Genomic DNA, 13,758 nt, shown 5'->3' on the forward strand with positions numbered 1-13,758 from the left:
CTATTCCTCACCCAGTTTTAAGCCTCCCACACAGCTGTTTCTGTTTCAACTATTGACTGTATTTCAACCTATATATGAAATTGATGATCATTAGCACCTGCTTAGTATAATTGGTTCATGATACACCTGACTCTAATCCTACAAAAACCCTCAATTTGTGCAAGTGTACAAAGTGTGTAAGTGTAAGAATTGATGCTGGTTTGAAACCAAAGGGTAGTCACACCAAATATTGATTGGATTTGGATTTTTCCTCTGTTTACTTTCCATTTTGTAAATTGGTAAAAAAAAACTATTAAAATATATATTTTTGAATACTTGACATTATTTCACAGCGTTTCTTCACACCTGCCTAAAACTTTTGCACAGTACTGTATATATACAGTACTGTGCACTGCCTATATACTATGTAAATATATATAGTGCCCAGTGCTCCTTTTAAAAGTTCTTAGTGCTGTGTATCTTTTATAACAGATAATATACAATCTGTTTTACTTCCTATTCCATGAAATTTGCATCAACCCCCCACAACCTGCTGTGTTATTCAGTTTCCTCCTTTATCTTCACACTGGAAAATTCATTAGATCTCCATGACCCCTTTATGGAAAACAAGTGATCAGAGTGCACTTGTATCTTTCAGGAATGTATCCCATACATGGCTTCCACCACTCCTTTAGATGATATCTCATGGTACATGCACCATAGAGAAGAGAAGAAGGCCTCCACAGTTTAAAACTATTTTATTAATTAAAATTTCCATTAAAAAAATGAAAAGTGCTAACTCACAAACTCGTAAAGTGCAGCCACCCTGCACAAGGAACACTGTGCTCAAACTCTGTAGGACGCTGGCTCTACTTTCTCTCCATTCGAGCATGGTTCCTGATTATCTACCTTACTTCTGGGTGCACTGAGTCACTTATAGGAGTATCAAGCATGATGACGTCGCTTCCTGTAGCTCTGTATCAACCCGCTTTATGACTTGATGTCCTCAGGGAACTATACAGGACGCTTCCACCCTACTCAACAGGTGTCACCATCAGAGTCCTTCCATACATCTGGTGTTCCCATCAAAGTCCTTCCTCACAACAGGTGCCCCCATCAGAGTCCCTCCTTACATCTGATGTCCCCATCAGAGTCCCCCTTACATCTCGTGTACCCATCAGAGTCCCTTCTTACATCAGGTGTCCCCATACGAGTCCCTCCTTACATCAGGTGCCCCCATCAGAGTTCCTCCTTACATCTGATCTCCCCATCAGAGTCCCCCTTACATCAGGTGTACCCATCAGATTCCATTCTTACATCTAGTGTCCCCATATGAGTTCCTCCTTTCATCATGTGCCCCATCAAAGCCCCCCTTGCATCTGGTGTCCCCATCAAAGTCCTTCCTCACAACAGGTGCTCCCATCAGAGTCCCTTCTTACATCTGATGTCCCCATCAGAGTCCCCCTTACATCTCGTGTACCCATCCGAGTCCCTCCTTACATCAGGTGCCCCCATCAGAGTTCCTCCTTACATCTGATCTCACCATCAGAGTCCCCCTTACATCAGGTGTACCCATCAGATTCCCTTCTTACATCAAGTGTCCCCATACGAGTTCCTCCTTTCATCATGTGCCCCATCAGAGCCCCCCTTGCATCTGGTGTCCCCATCAGAGTCCTCCTTACATGAGGTGCCCCCATCAGAGTCCCCCTTACATCAGGTGCCCCCACAAGGTATTCCTCCACACATCAGCATTGTCCTTCCTCACAGATCACAAACTGAAAAGAGGGCAGCTCCTCCTTTCTTTCTCCAGTCATGTGATAAGTCACTTGACTAGGGGAGAGGGAGGACAGACTGTCTTCATTTCCATGCAGTGCCGCACTGAGACTGAGGTGAGTTCTCAGTCTCAGTGCTTGCTCTCTGTCGCCCTCTGCAAGCTGGAGCAAGGAGAACACCTAATCCTCTCTCCAGCAATCATAGGGAGCCACAGTCTGGTCTGAATAATGTGTCTGGATTTTAGGTGGACTGAAAACCGGGCACATGATTCAAAACCTAGACTGTCTGGGTGAATCCTGGAGAGGTGGCAACCCTAACTTTAATATCTCAGACTGCAAGCTGTAATCAGCATAAACTTCATATTCCCTATTAGACAGTAAACTGCAATCTTAAGCCAGCATTCACACTTTCATTTAGCAGGAACAAGCGTTCCTGCTTGCAATTTTATTTGCGTGATTTGCACGTGATTTTGCTTGTCGCACGTAGGACAGACCATTCACTTCATGGGCTGTCCTATGTGCATTTGTTGCTCCTTTTTGAATGACAAGCATTGTGTGTTTTTAAAACTTGTGTTTTGCCACAATCGTGTCATGCTATGATTACAGCAGAATTGCTTCATGTTTGGGGTGGCAGTAAAGAATAATGGTACCCAAAAGCGCATTGTGCTTCCAAAACGTAAGATGTGAACAGGGACTTAAACATTTATGTTACCTGCAGCTCGCTCCTCATAAAGGTCTGCCAGTGCTGTCATGTCCTCTATTTCCTTGGAGTCTTCCTCCTCCTTGGAGAGAGCCTTCAGGATCTTGGTGCAGGCCAAGGCTCCAGCTACACTATCCTGAGTCTGTAGGGAAGAGAAAAAAACAATTAAAAAACTGCATGACACCCATAAGACCAGATCTACAAGTAATGGTTTTGACACTTTCTGGATAATATCTGCCAAAATTAAATAAATGTATCATTTTCGAACTCCCAGTGAAGTAGACAGAGAATGATATTACACAGTAGTGTGTATTAATAATAAAATCATAAAACAATAATAATAAACCTTTTTGCTCTCACCTAAAATTGCTGTGCTTTAGAACCAACAAGCTGCAGCACACCAAAGTTCATAGTTATATGCAGTTCAATGTGCCACGCTTATACTATATGCTTAATGCGTTCTGTTAAATCTTGAAATGATCTCTTATTATAATAATTGTAGCAAATAAAAAAAACACATAAAACCATCAATAAAATTAACATCTAAATAATTATCAAGTGCATTTAGATAAATATGTGCAAATAGTCCAAATAAAGTCTGTTGTGGGCAGCGCTGTATTCATCTGTAAAGTGTCCAAAGTGGTGTTCTCCCTGCACTACCCATATTCATCTGTAAAGTGTCCAGAGTGGTGTTCTCCCTGCACTACCCATATTCATCTGTAAAGTGTCCAGAGTGGTGTTCTCCCTGCACTACCTGTATCCATCTGTAAAGTGTCCAAAGTGGTGTTCTCCCTGCACTACCCGTATTCATCTGTAAAGTGTCCAGAGTGGTGTTCTCCCTGCACTACCCATATTCATCTGTAAAGTGTCCAGAGTGGTGTTCTCCCTGCACTACCCGTATTCATCTGTAAAGTGTCCAAAGTGGTGTTCTCCCTGCACTACCCATATTCATCTGTAAAGTGTCCAGAGTGGTGTTCTCCCTGCACTACCCATATTCATCTGTAAAGTGTCCAGAGTGGTGTTCTCCCTGCACTACCCGTATTCATCTGTAAAGTGTCCAGAGTGGTGTTCTCCCTGCACTACCCGTATTCATCTGTAAAGTGTCCAGAGTGGTGTTCTCCCTGCACTACCTGTATTCATCTGTAAAGTGTCCAGAGTGGTGTTCTCCCTGCACTACCCGTATTCATCTGTAAAGTGTCTAGAGTGGTGTTCTCCCTGCACTACCCATATTCATCTGTCAACGTGAAGCCGACGGGAGCTGGAGGAGCTTACAGCGGTGAGCTGCGGGTTTACCCCTGCTTTGTGACTACTAGACATGTGCAGATCGTTTAGTTCTGCATCGAAATTCGGACAAATTTTTCATTATTCAGAGATTCAAATGTATCCGAATTTCCAAATCACAATAATAACGAATCTAAACAACTTTGAAATTACAAAAAAAAAAAATTTTGGACGAAATTTGATTTTGAATCAAATTCGAAAGTGAAATCCAATTCGAAAACAAAATTGAATTTGAAAGAAAGAAAGAATAGAATAAAAATAGAATAGAACATAAAGGAATAGAATTAAAAAGAATAGATCAGATAACAATAAAATAGAACAGAATAGAATAGAAAATAATAGAGCAACATACAATAGAAAATAAAGGAATAGAATAGAAAAGATTAAAGTAAAACAGAACAGAATAGAAAATAAAAGGATAGAATAAAATAGAATAAAATGAAAAATAAAAGAATAGACTAGACTAGAAAACAATAAAGTAAAATGGAATAGAATAGAATATAATTGAAAATAAAGGAATAGAATAGAAAATACAGGAATTGAATAGAAAAGATTAGAGTTAAACAAAACTGAATAAAATGAAAAAACAAAAGAATAGAATAGAAAAAAACAATAGAATAGAATAAAATAAAATAGAAAGAATATAACTGTTTTCTGAAATCTTAATTTTTAATAGAATAAATTCGAATTCGAATTGCAATTCGAAAATGGAATTCAATTTGACCAAATTTGGAACATTCAAATCATATTTGAAAATGAATAAGCGAAACCAAACAAATTACTAAAACAAATTCAATGAATTTTGAACTAAACAAAATGATTTAAATAATTAATTGAAAGGAAACAAAATTTATTTTTTTTTCAGCAAATGTCTAGTGACTACATCAGGTTCAAAGAGATTGGAGTTTTAAATCGGAGATTTGCATGCTTTTATTTTTATGAGCTGCATTGCTGCCAATTCAGAGGAGGAGAGGAGTTTTGCCACTTAGCCTGTCACCGCTGATCCTGCTGAGCTGATCCCGCTGAGCGGCTTGTACTGTACAAGTTTTGGTGGAGGACTTTGGCACTGGATTTGGTGGTTACATACTATCAAAACACACACACGTGTTTGACCTTTAATTTTTAAGGGTCTATGCATTTAGGTGAGCGGCCATGTTGTGATTCTGGAGGCGGTGGTTTTTCTTGCACGCGGGAATTTAGAAATACAAGGCGGTTTTTGGGAAAGAGTAGAAATACAAGGCAAAGTGGTTATTTTTTAACACTTTTGACTATTTGGGCTTTATTTGGGCTATTTGCACATATTTATCTAAATGCACTTGATAATTATTTAGATGTTAATTTTATTCAAGGTTTTATGCTTTTTTTATATATTTATTATAATATTAGATTAGCGCAGGATTCAGCGGAATACATTAATTATATGGTATAAACGTGTCACTATGAACTGCTTATAATAAAACTGGGTATACATGGACAGGTTGTTTTTTTGCTCAACCAGGGGGTTTAAAGAAAAAAAAACCTGACAGATCCCCACATCCACATAAGCGATATGAATGGAGACATCTCCCCCACTCATCTCCCCCAGTATTGTTTTCTCACAGCAGGGATGCCCCCCCCCCTCCCTTTGTCAGAATATATTGTTCAGCCGTGCAGTTGGCTGCATGTGCCAGTTGAATACTGGTTTTCCTGCTGTTGAACAAACAGTGGTACACATGGATTGAAATTTGTCCACTTCAGCAGGATTTTCGATCTGTGTATACGCAGTTTAGGACCTGACCGACTTGATACCCAAATACCACTCAACCCGTACTCTTCGCTCCTCACAAGACCTCCTACTCTCTAGTTCCCTAGTCTCCACTTCCCACGCCCGACTGCAGGACTTCTCCAGGACTTCCCCCCATTCTCTGGAACTCACTACCCCAATCCATCAGACTGTCACCTACCCTCCTCACCTTTAGGCGCACCCTGAAAACCCATCTCTTCAGGGAAGCCTACCCCGCCCTCACCTAACAGCCGATCTCCTCCACTCCTCTCACCACTCCATCCCCCACAGCCACTTCCTCCTGTACCAATATCCCCTCCCTCCTAGATTGTAAGCTCCAAGGAGCAGGGCCTTCGAACCCCTCGTGTATTGTATTGTACTGTATTGTCTCATGTTCTGTCCCCCACTATAATGTACAGCGCTGAGCAAACCTTTTGGCGCTATATAAATACTGTATAATAATAATAATATTTCTGTAGAATTAAATATTCCATATTGCCATCTTGTCAGACCCGTATTGCTGCTTTTTTTTAACATCCTGTGTATATTCCATGGTGGCCAAATGTCAGGAAACTCCTGCTCAAAGGCATGCTCAGGCTCCAAGGAATGTCCATGCTCAAATGAATACCCGAGTTCAAAGAAATGAGCAAGCAGGCAGAACAATCCATAGAACTGTGCACATCCTTTGGACCCTGCATGCATCTTTATGGGCACACATACACACTATCCCCTCCCTCCTAGATTGTAAGTTCCCAGGATCAGGGCCCTCCTAACCCTCTTGTATTGAACTGTATTGTTGCTGTATTGTCTCCTGTTATATTGTAAAATTCTGAGCAAACTGTTGGCGCTATATAAATCCTGTATAATAATAATAATAATGGACTTTAGCACCTAGTGGTCTATTTAAAGCCTTACAGGGCTCAGGTTCATTGCTGAGTGGTTGTCAGCTCCTTCTGCTTGTGACCTGACCCTGTGCTCATCTGCAGTGGTGTATTTAGGTTTTGTGCTGCCCTAGAAAACAGAAAAATTGTCTGCCCCGCGGACCCCGACCAACATCCCCCCCCTTCCCCCTCCCGCAGAGAGAGCTGGACATTGACCAACAACACCCCTGCTCCCCCATATATAGATAGAAAGAAAGATCTCTTCACAGCTCCAGACATCCCTGGGAACAAGAGTCAGCCTCCCTCAGAAACCACCTGGTTCCCATCACGCGTGTCCTTTCTTCCATCTCTTCTGTTGAGGGGAGCTGCTGCCCCCCCCTGAAAAATGCCACCCTAGGCAAGTGCCTTGTCTGCCTTGTGCTAAATACACTCCTGATCATCTGTATCCAGACCCGATTTGCTCAACCAGTTTGTTCCTGAACCTATTTTGTGGACTCTGCCTTTTTTTTTTCTATGTTGCTCTAAATCGTATATGTGTGTACATGAAATTTTAGAACATTGATCGTGCAGGGTCTTAGGATCATTTGAGATGTTTTCCCCCTCTCTTTTATTACTATTAGAGATGAGCGAATTATTCAAAAATTCGATTCGGCTGATTCGCCGAATTTGCGGAAGAAATTCGATTCGATGCGAATTTATTCGCTGCGAATTTAACTTATTAAAAGGGTTTCTAGGCTTCAGAGAGCCTTTATATTAGTGCAGAACACTGTACCTTTAATTTAAATGCCCTTGGAGTCTGCTGGGGAAGAGAAATAATACTGTCAGTCAGTATGACATGCAGATGAGTGCCGTCGATCTTAGAATCACCGCACACTTCACTCATTTGGGCAGTCACGGGGCACGACGAAGAAGAAGAAGAAGAAGAAGAAGAAAAATGAAAAGAAGAAGAGGAAGAATGAAAAGAAGAAGAAGAAGAATGAAAAGAAGAATGAAAAGAAGAAGAAGAAGAATGAAAAGAAGAATGAAAAGAAGAAGAAGAAGAATGAAAAGAAGAAGAAGAAGAATGAAAAGAAGAATGAAAAGAAGAAGAATGAAAAGAAGAAGAAGAAGAATGAAAAGAAGAATGAGAAGAAGAATGAAAAGAAGAATGAGAACAATGAAAAGAAGAATGAAAAGAAGAAGAAGAAGAATGAAAAGAAGAAGAAGAAGAATGAAAAGAAGAATGAAAAGAAGAAGAAGAAGAATGAAAAGAAGAAGAATGAAAAGAAGAAGAAGAAGAATTAAAAGAAGAATGAAAAGAAGAAGAAGAAGAATGAAAAGAAGAAGAAGAATGAAAAGAAGAAGAAGTAGAATGAAAAGAAGAATGAGAAGAAGAATGAAAAGAAGAATGAGAACAATGAAAAGAAGAATGAAAAGAAGAAGAAGAAGAATGAAAAGAAGAAGAAGAAGAATGAAAAGAAGAATGAAAAGAAGGAGAAGAAGAATGAAAAGAAGAAGAATGAAAAGAAGAAGTAGAAGAATGAAAAGAAGAAGAAGAAGAATGAAAAGAAGAATGAGAAGAAGAATGAAAAGAAGAATGAAAAGAAGAATGAGAAGAATGAAAAGAAGAATGAAAAGAAGAAGAATGAAAAGAAGAAGAAGAAGAATGAAAAGAAGAATGAAAAGAAGAAGAAGAAGAATGAAAAGAAGAAGAAGAAGAATGAAAAGAAGAATGAAAAGAAGAAGAAGAATGAAAAGAAGAAGAAGAAGAATGAAAAGAAGAATGAGAAGAAGAATGAAAAGAAGAATGAAAAGAAGAATGAGAAGAAGAAGAAGAAGAATGAAAAGAAGAAGAAGAAGAATGAAAAGAAGAATGAAAAGAAGAAGAAAAAGAATGAAAAGAAGAAGAAGAAGAATGAAAAGAAGAATGAAAAGAAGAAGAAGAATGAAAAGAAGAAGAAGAATGAAAAGAAGAAGAATTCCAGTACAGCAAAAAGTGTATCTGCAGAGAGCTCCACTATTTCTGACAGTTCTCTGACAGTTCCTTCACATTTACAGCGGTTGAAACATTGTATCTATTTGTTTCCGAATAAAAACATCTGTATCCTAAATGGAAACAAATAGATACAATGTTTCAACCGCTGTAAATGTGAAGGAACTGTCAGAGAACTGTCAGAAATAGCGGAGCTCTCTGCAGGGACACTTTTTGCCGGCTGATCGGGAAAAATTTGATTCGTGCATCCGAAGTTTGCTAAAATTCGGATTCGGTGCGAATCGAAGAAGAATGAAAAGAAGAATGAAAAGAAGAAGAATGAAAAGAAGAATAAGAAGAATGAAAAGAAGAAGAAGAAGAATGAAAAGAAGAATGAGAAGAAGAATGAAAAGTAGAATAAAAAAAAGAATGAGAAGAATGAAAAGAAGAATGAAAAGAAGAAGAAGAAGAATGAAAAGAAGAATGAAAAGAAGAAGAAAAAGAATGAAAAGAAGAATGAAAAGAAGAAGAATGAAAAGAAGAAGAAGAAGAATGAAAAGAAGAATGAGAAGAAGAATGAAAAGAAGAATGAAAAGAAGAATGAGAAGAATGAAAAGAAGAATGAGAAGAGGAATGAAAAGAAGAATGAGAAGAATGAAAAGAAGAATGAAAAGAAGAAGAAGAAGAATGAAAAGAAGAAGAAAAAGAATGAAAAGAAGAAGAAGAAGAATGAAAAAAAGAAGAAGAAGAATGAAAAGAAGAATGAGAAGAAGAATGAAAAGAAGAATGAAAAGAAGAATGAGAAGAATGAAAAGAAGAATGAGAAGAAGAATGAAAAGAAGAATGAAAAGAAGAATGAGAAGAATGAAAAGAATAATGAAAAGAAGAAGAAGAATGAAAAGAAGAATGAAAAGAAGAAGAAGAAGAATGAAAAGAAGAATGAAAAGAAGAAGAAGAAGAAGAAGAATGAAAAGAAGAAGAAGAAGAATGAAAAGAAGAAGAAGAAGAATGAAAAGAAGAATGAGAAGAAGAATGAAAAGAAGAATGAAAAGAAGAATGAGAAGAAGAAGAAGGAGAATGAAAAGAAGAAGAAGAAGAATGAAAAGAAGAATGAAAAGAAGAAGAAGAAGAATGAAAAGAAGAAGAAGAAGAATGAAAAGAAGAATGAAAAGAAGAAGAAGAATGAAAAGAAGAAGAAGAATGAAAAGAAGAAGAATGAAAAGGAGAAGAATGAAAATAATAAGAGGAAGAAGAATGAAAAGAAGAATGAAAAGAAGAAGAAGAATGAAAAGAAGAAGAAGAATGAAAAGAAGAAGAATGAAAAGGAGAAGAATGAAAATAATAAGAGGAAGAAGAATGAAAAGAAGAAGAAGAATGAAAAGAAGAAGAATTCCAGTACAGCAAAAAGTGTATCTGCAGAGAGCTCCGCTATTTCTGACAGTTCTCTGACAGTTCCTTCACATTTACAGCGGTTGAAACATTGTATCTATTTGTTTCCGAATAAAAACATCTGTATCCTAAATGGAAACAAATAGATACAATGTTTCAACCGCTGTAAATGTGAAGGAACTGTCAGAGAACTGTCAGAAATAGCGGAGCTCTCTGCAGGGACACTTTTTGCCGGCTGATCGGGAAAAATTTGATTCGTGCATCCGAAGTTTGCTAAAATTCGGATTCGGTGCGAATCAAATTTTTCCTAATATTCAAAACGAATTCCACTTCGCCAAGTTCGATTCGCTCATCTCTAATTACTATTATATGTATATGTCATTTTTATTTATGCTATACTTTATTTATTGAAATATATGCTGACAAGCCATGTGATGGCAGTTTCCACCCCTGGGTTTGCTGGAGACAGCCCACCACCAGCAGTAGTCAGCCTATATAAGAGAAGTGTGCACTCTTGGAGTGTTGGCTCTGAGGAAGAAACTGAGCCCTCGAAACGCGTCAGCAAGCTGGTCATCCAGGGTTCCATCGTTGTGGACTCAGATGCTATATGGATTGAACACGTTTGTTCATCGTGATGTGCCTGTGTTTTGTCCATTATGAGTATGATACCTACTTTTTTATTCTTTCAATAAATATTTTAAATGATAATGTACTAGGCCGGTGCACCCTCTTTTTGTTTTTCTTTTGCAATTAGTGACTTTGGACTACCCCGGTACATTGAGGGCAGCAAGCAATGCATATTCCAGAACATTTACATTATCATCCTAGCTGAGTCAATCCCCAGCGCAGGAGCAAAGTATTTGCTGTGTTTGGACTCTGGTTTGTGACTTGACCTTGCTTTGGTACATCTGATGCTGTCCTTGGCCTGGATCTGACTCCCGGTTTCTGACTTTGCACTCCTGCTGCCCAGTTGTTGCAGACCTCGGCCTATCTGACTATGCACCCGAGATCCAGTATCTTCCTACTACCCGTTGACCTGCTTCAGCTCTGCATCTGCTTCCAAGATACTCAGAACGGGATCTCCTACAGGCACCCATGCCAGTCGGTGCCCTGTTATACCCTGCCATCATCTTCAGGGGAAACAGGACAAGAGGTGTAAGGGCAGCCCTCTCGTCAGCTCGGCCTTTACCAGGTATGTGACACCAGGGCTTTTTTTGGGCGGGAACATCCTCCAGCACTGATTATATGTAATGGCAAGCGGTGCTGGGGTGTGCTGCAGTGTCTATTGATGCTGACAGCTGGGCATCTATTGTTGCTGGAGGAGATCTATTTTTGCTTGGGGCTCTATTGTTGCTGGTGGGGGATCAATTTGTCTTATGTTTCTGGGGAGTCATTTGTTGCTGGGGGGGAGGTGTCTATTATTTCTGGCTGCTGGAGGGTCTATTGATGCTGGCTGCTGGGAGATCTATTTTACTGCTGTTTTTGTTATTATTAACAAATTCTAAACAAATTACTTAGCACCATAAAGTTATACTTGGTTCTGTATTTTCTAAAAGGGGCAGTACTGGAGGTGAGTAGAGGGTGGAACCATGGGACAGTGCTCAAAGGGGGGTCGAAGGTGGGGACAAAGATGACTCAAAAGGGGGAGTTCCTGCACCTATTCTCTAAGCCAGCGTTTTTCAACCACTGTGCCGCGGCACACTAGTGTGCCGTGAGATATTGTCTGGTGTGCCGTGGGAAAAATTTCAATTTCATCCGTAACATGTGGCCTCGGCTCACAAATAGACCAATCATTAGAACAGCAATGGGCAAACTACGGCCCGCGGGCCGTATACGGCCCGGCGGACCTTTTAATCCGGCCCGCGGAGCGTGATACTGTCAGGATGATCTGTCCCCCTCGACGTATCTGCGCATGTGCCGGAGATCGCCGATCGGCTGCTAATGCCTGAAACTGGCACATGCGCAGATACGTCGAGGGGGACAGATCCTAATAGGAGACAGATTTTCATGCTACACCGGAACGGCGAGAGGAACAAGCGGAGCAAAGGTAAGTGAATTGACACAGGGGGGGCTTGGGGACTTAATATGGGGGATGAATTACTATGGGGGATGAATTACTATGGGGGATGAATTACTATATGGGGGATGAATTACTATGGGGGATGAATTACTATGGGGGATGAATTACTATAGGGGGGATGAATTACTATGGGGGATGAATTACTATATGGGGGATGAATTACTATATGGGGGATTAATTACTATAGGGGGGATGAATTACTATATGGGGGATGAATTACTATATGGGGGATGAATTACTATAGGGGGGATGAATTACTATATGGGGGGTGAATTACTATGGGGGATGAATTACTATGGGGGATGAATTACTATGGGGGATGAATTACTATATGGAGGATGAATTACTATATGGGGGATTAATTACTATGCTTACTATGGGGGAATATTACTATACTTACTATGGATGACACATACACATCATTCATCTACTCTTGGTCCGGCCCCCGGGTCCAATTATAAAATACTTTATTATTTCATAATAAAATAATTATAAAATAATTTCTTTGTGCTTGATTCCTATTCAAGAGAATTACTTTATATATAGTCGATATAGGCACAGAGGTAAATTTTTTTAACATTTTCTAATGGTGGTGTGCCTCGTGATTTTTTTCATGAAAAAAGTGTGCCTTTGCACAAAAAAGGTTGAAAAACACTGCTCTAAGCAAAAAAAGCCCTGCTGGTGACATAGTCTACATACAGCACCCACCTTGGCTCTCTACACCTAGAACCTAGCTTCCAGAGTAGGACAGTGGTTTGCCTAACAATCCTAAAGATCGATTCTGAGATTACCAAGTCAGAGTTGGAGGACGGTCTCTATTGTCCACTGTGCCCTCAGTCTTGGTCTTGTGTGGCTACTATGGTGTCTGATCTTGTTAGTGTGATAGAGTTAGCCAGTCTGCAGGCTTAGGAGGGGACCTGCACAAAACAGTTGCACTAGCGGGGCAGGAAGAGTCAAAGTCCACCACAAGCAGTGTATTTTTTTAGGCTATTTGTGAATTTTCTGATCGCTGAGTATGGGTACAAAACAGCGACAATGATTGGATAGGAGAGAACAGCATTTCTCTACCTGATTCCAGAAGATGTCTGCCATCTCTGCTCGGTTCTGCACGATGCACCAGATGAGAAGATCCCTCACAGGATGGTCCAACTGCTGGTGTTCCCTGTGTTTCATAGCCCCCACTTTCCCATTGCTCTGAGGATACAAAATTCATATCAGACTCATGTTTTTAATCAATGCGAACATATCTTTGCTAATAAATAGAGGTGTGAACCTCCTGCGCTCCTACCTACAATGCAATACAAACATCAGAGAGAAGCTGCTAACATCCAATCATATACCAATGATCAAATAAAGGCGATGAGAAAAAATGATGCAGCGCTACTCACAAACAATAAGTCACATATTATACCAATGTATGCATAAAAAATGAAAACCGTATATAAAGTGACACAATGTGCAAAAGAAAAGATGTGACTAGATCCACATGGGGTCTTTACAAATTTCCCAAACTACATCACCGACCTAATATCCAAGTACCACCCAGCATGCACACTCCGCTCCTCACAAGACCTCCTTCTCTCTAGTTCCCTGGTCTCCTCCTCCCATGCCTGCCTCCAGGACTTCTCCAGGGTGTCACCCATCCTCTGGAACTCCCTGCCCCAACCCATCAGATTATCACCTACTCTCCTCTCCTTTAGGCGCACCCTGAAAACCCATCTCTTCAGGGAAGCCTACCCCACCCCCTGCTAACTTGCCGACCTCCTCCACTCTTCCTACCACTCCATCCCCCACAGCTATCTCCTCCTGTGCCACCATCCCCTCCCTCCTAGATTGTAAGCTCGAAAGAGCAGGGCCCTCGATCCCCTCATGTTTTGCATTGTATTGGTATTGTTATTGTTCTGTCCCCCATTGTAATGTACAGCGCTGAGCAAACTATTGGCGCTTTATAAATATTGTATAA

At 40.1% G+C, this 13,758-nt stretch overlaps 1 protein-coding gene across 1 annotated transcript in view; it reads right to left on the reverse strand.

Moving 5' to 3' along the window:
* The window catches only part of LOC149449521 (transient receptor potential cation channel subfamily M member 2-like), a 121,057-nt gene that overhangs the window by 63,204 nt on the left and 44,095 nt on the right, over positions 1-13,758 (reverse strand). The window contains exons 12-13 of the mRNA XM_089693148.1: positions 12,864-12,989; positions 2,464-2,593 (exon numbers count right to left, since the gene is read on the reverse strand). Coding sequence (XP_089549274.1) covers positions 2,464-2,593; positions 12,864-12,989 — 256 coding nt within the window. The remainder of the gene's footprint in view (positions 1-2,463; positions 2,594-12,863; positions 12,990-13,758) is intronic.

This window comes from Staurois parvus, unplaced genomic scaffold (assembly GCF_062004578.1).
Source record: "Staurois parvus isolate SC_StPar_1 unplaced genomic scaffold, SC_StPar_1.0 ptg000615l, whole genome shotgun sequence".
NCBI classification, from domain to species: Eukaryota; Metazoa; Chordata; class Amphibia; order Anura; family Ranidae; genus Staurois; species Staurois parvus.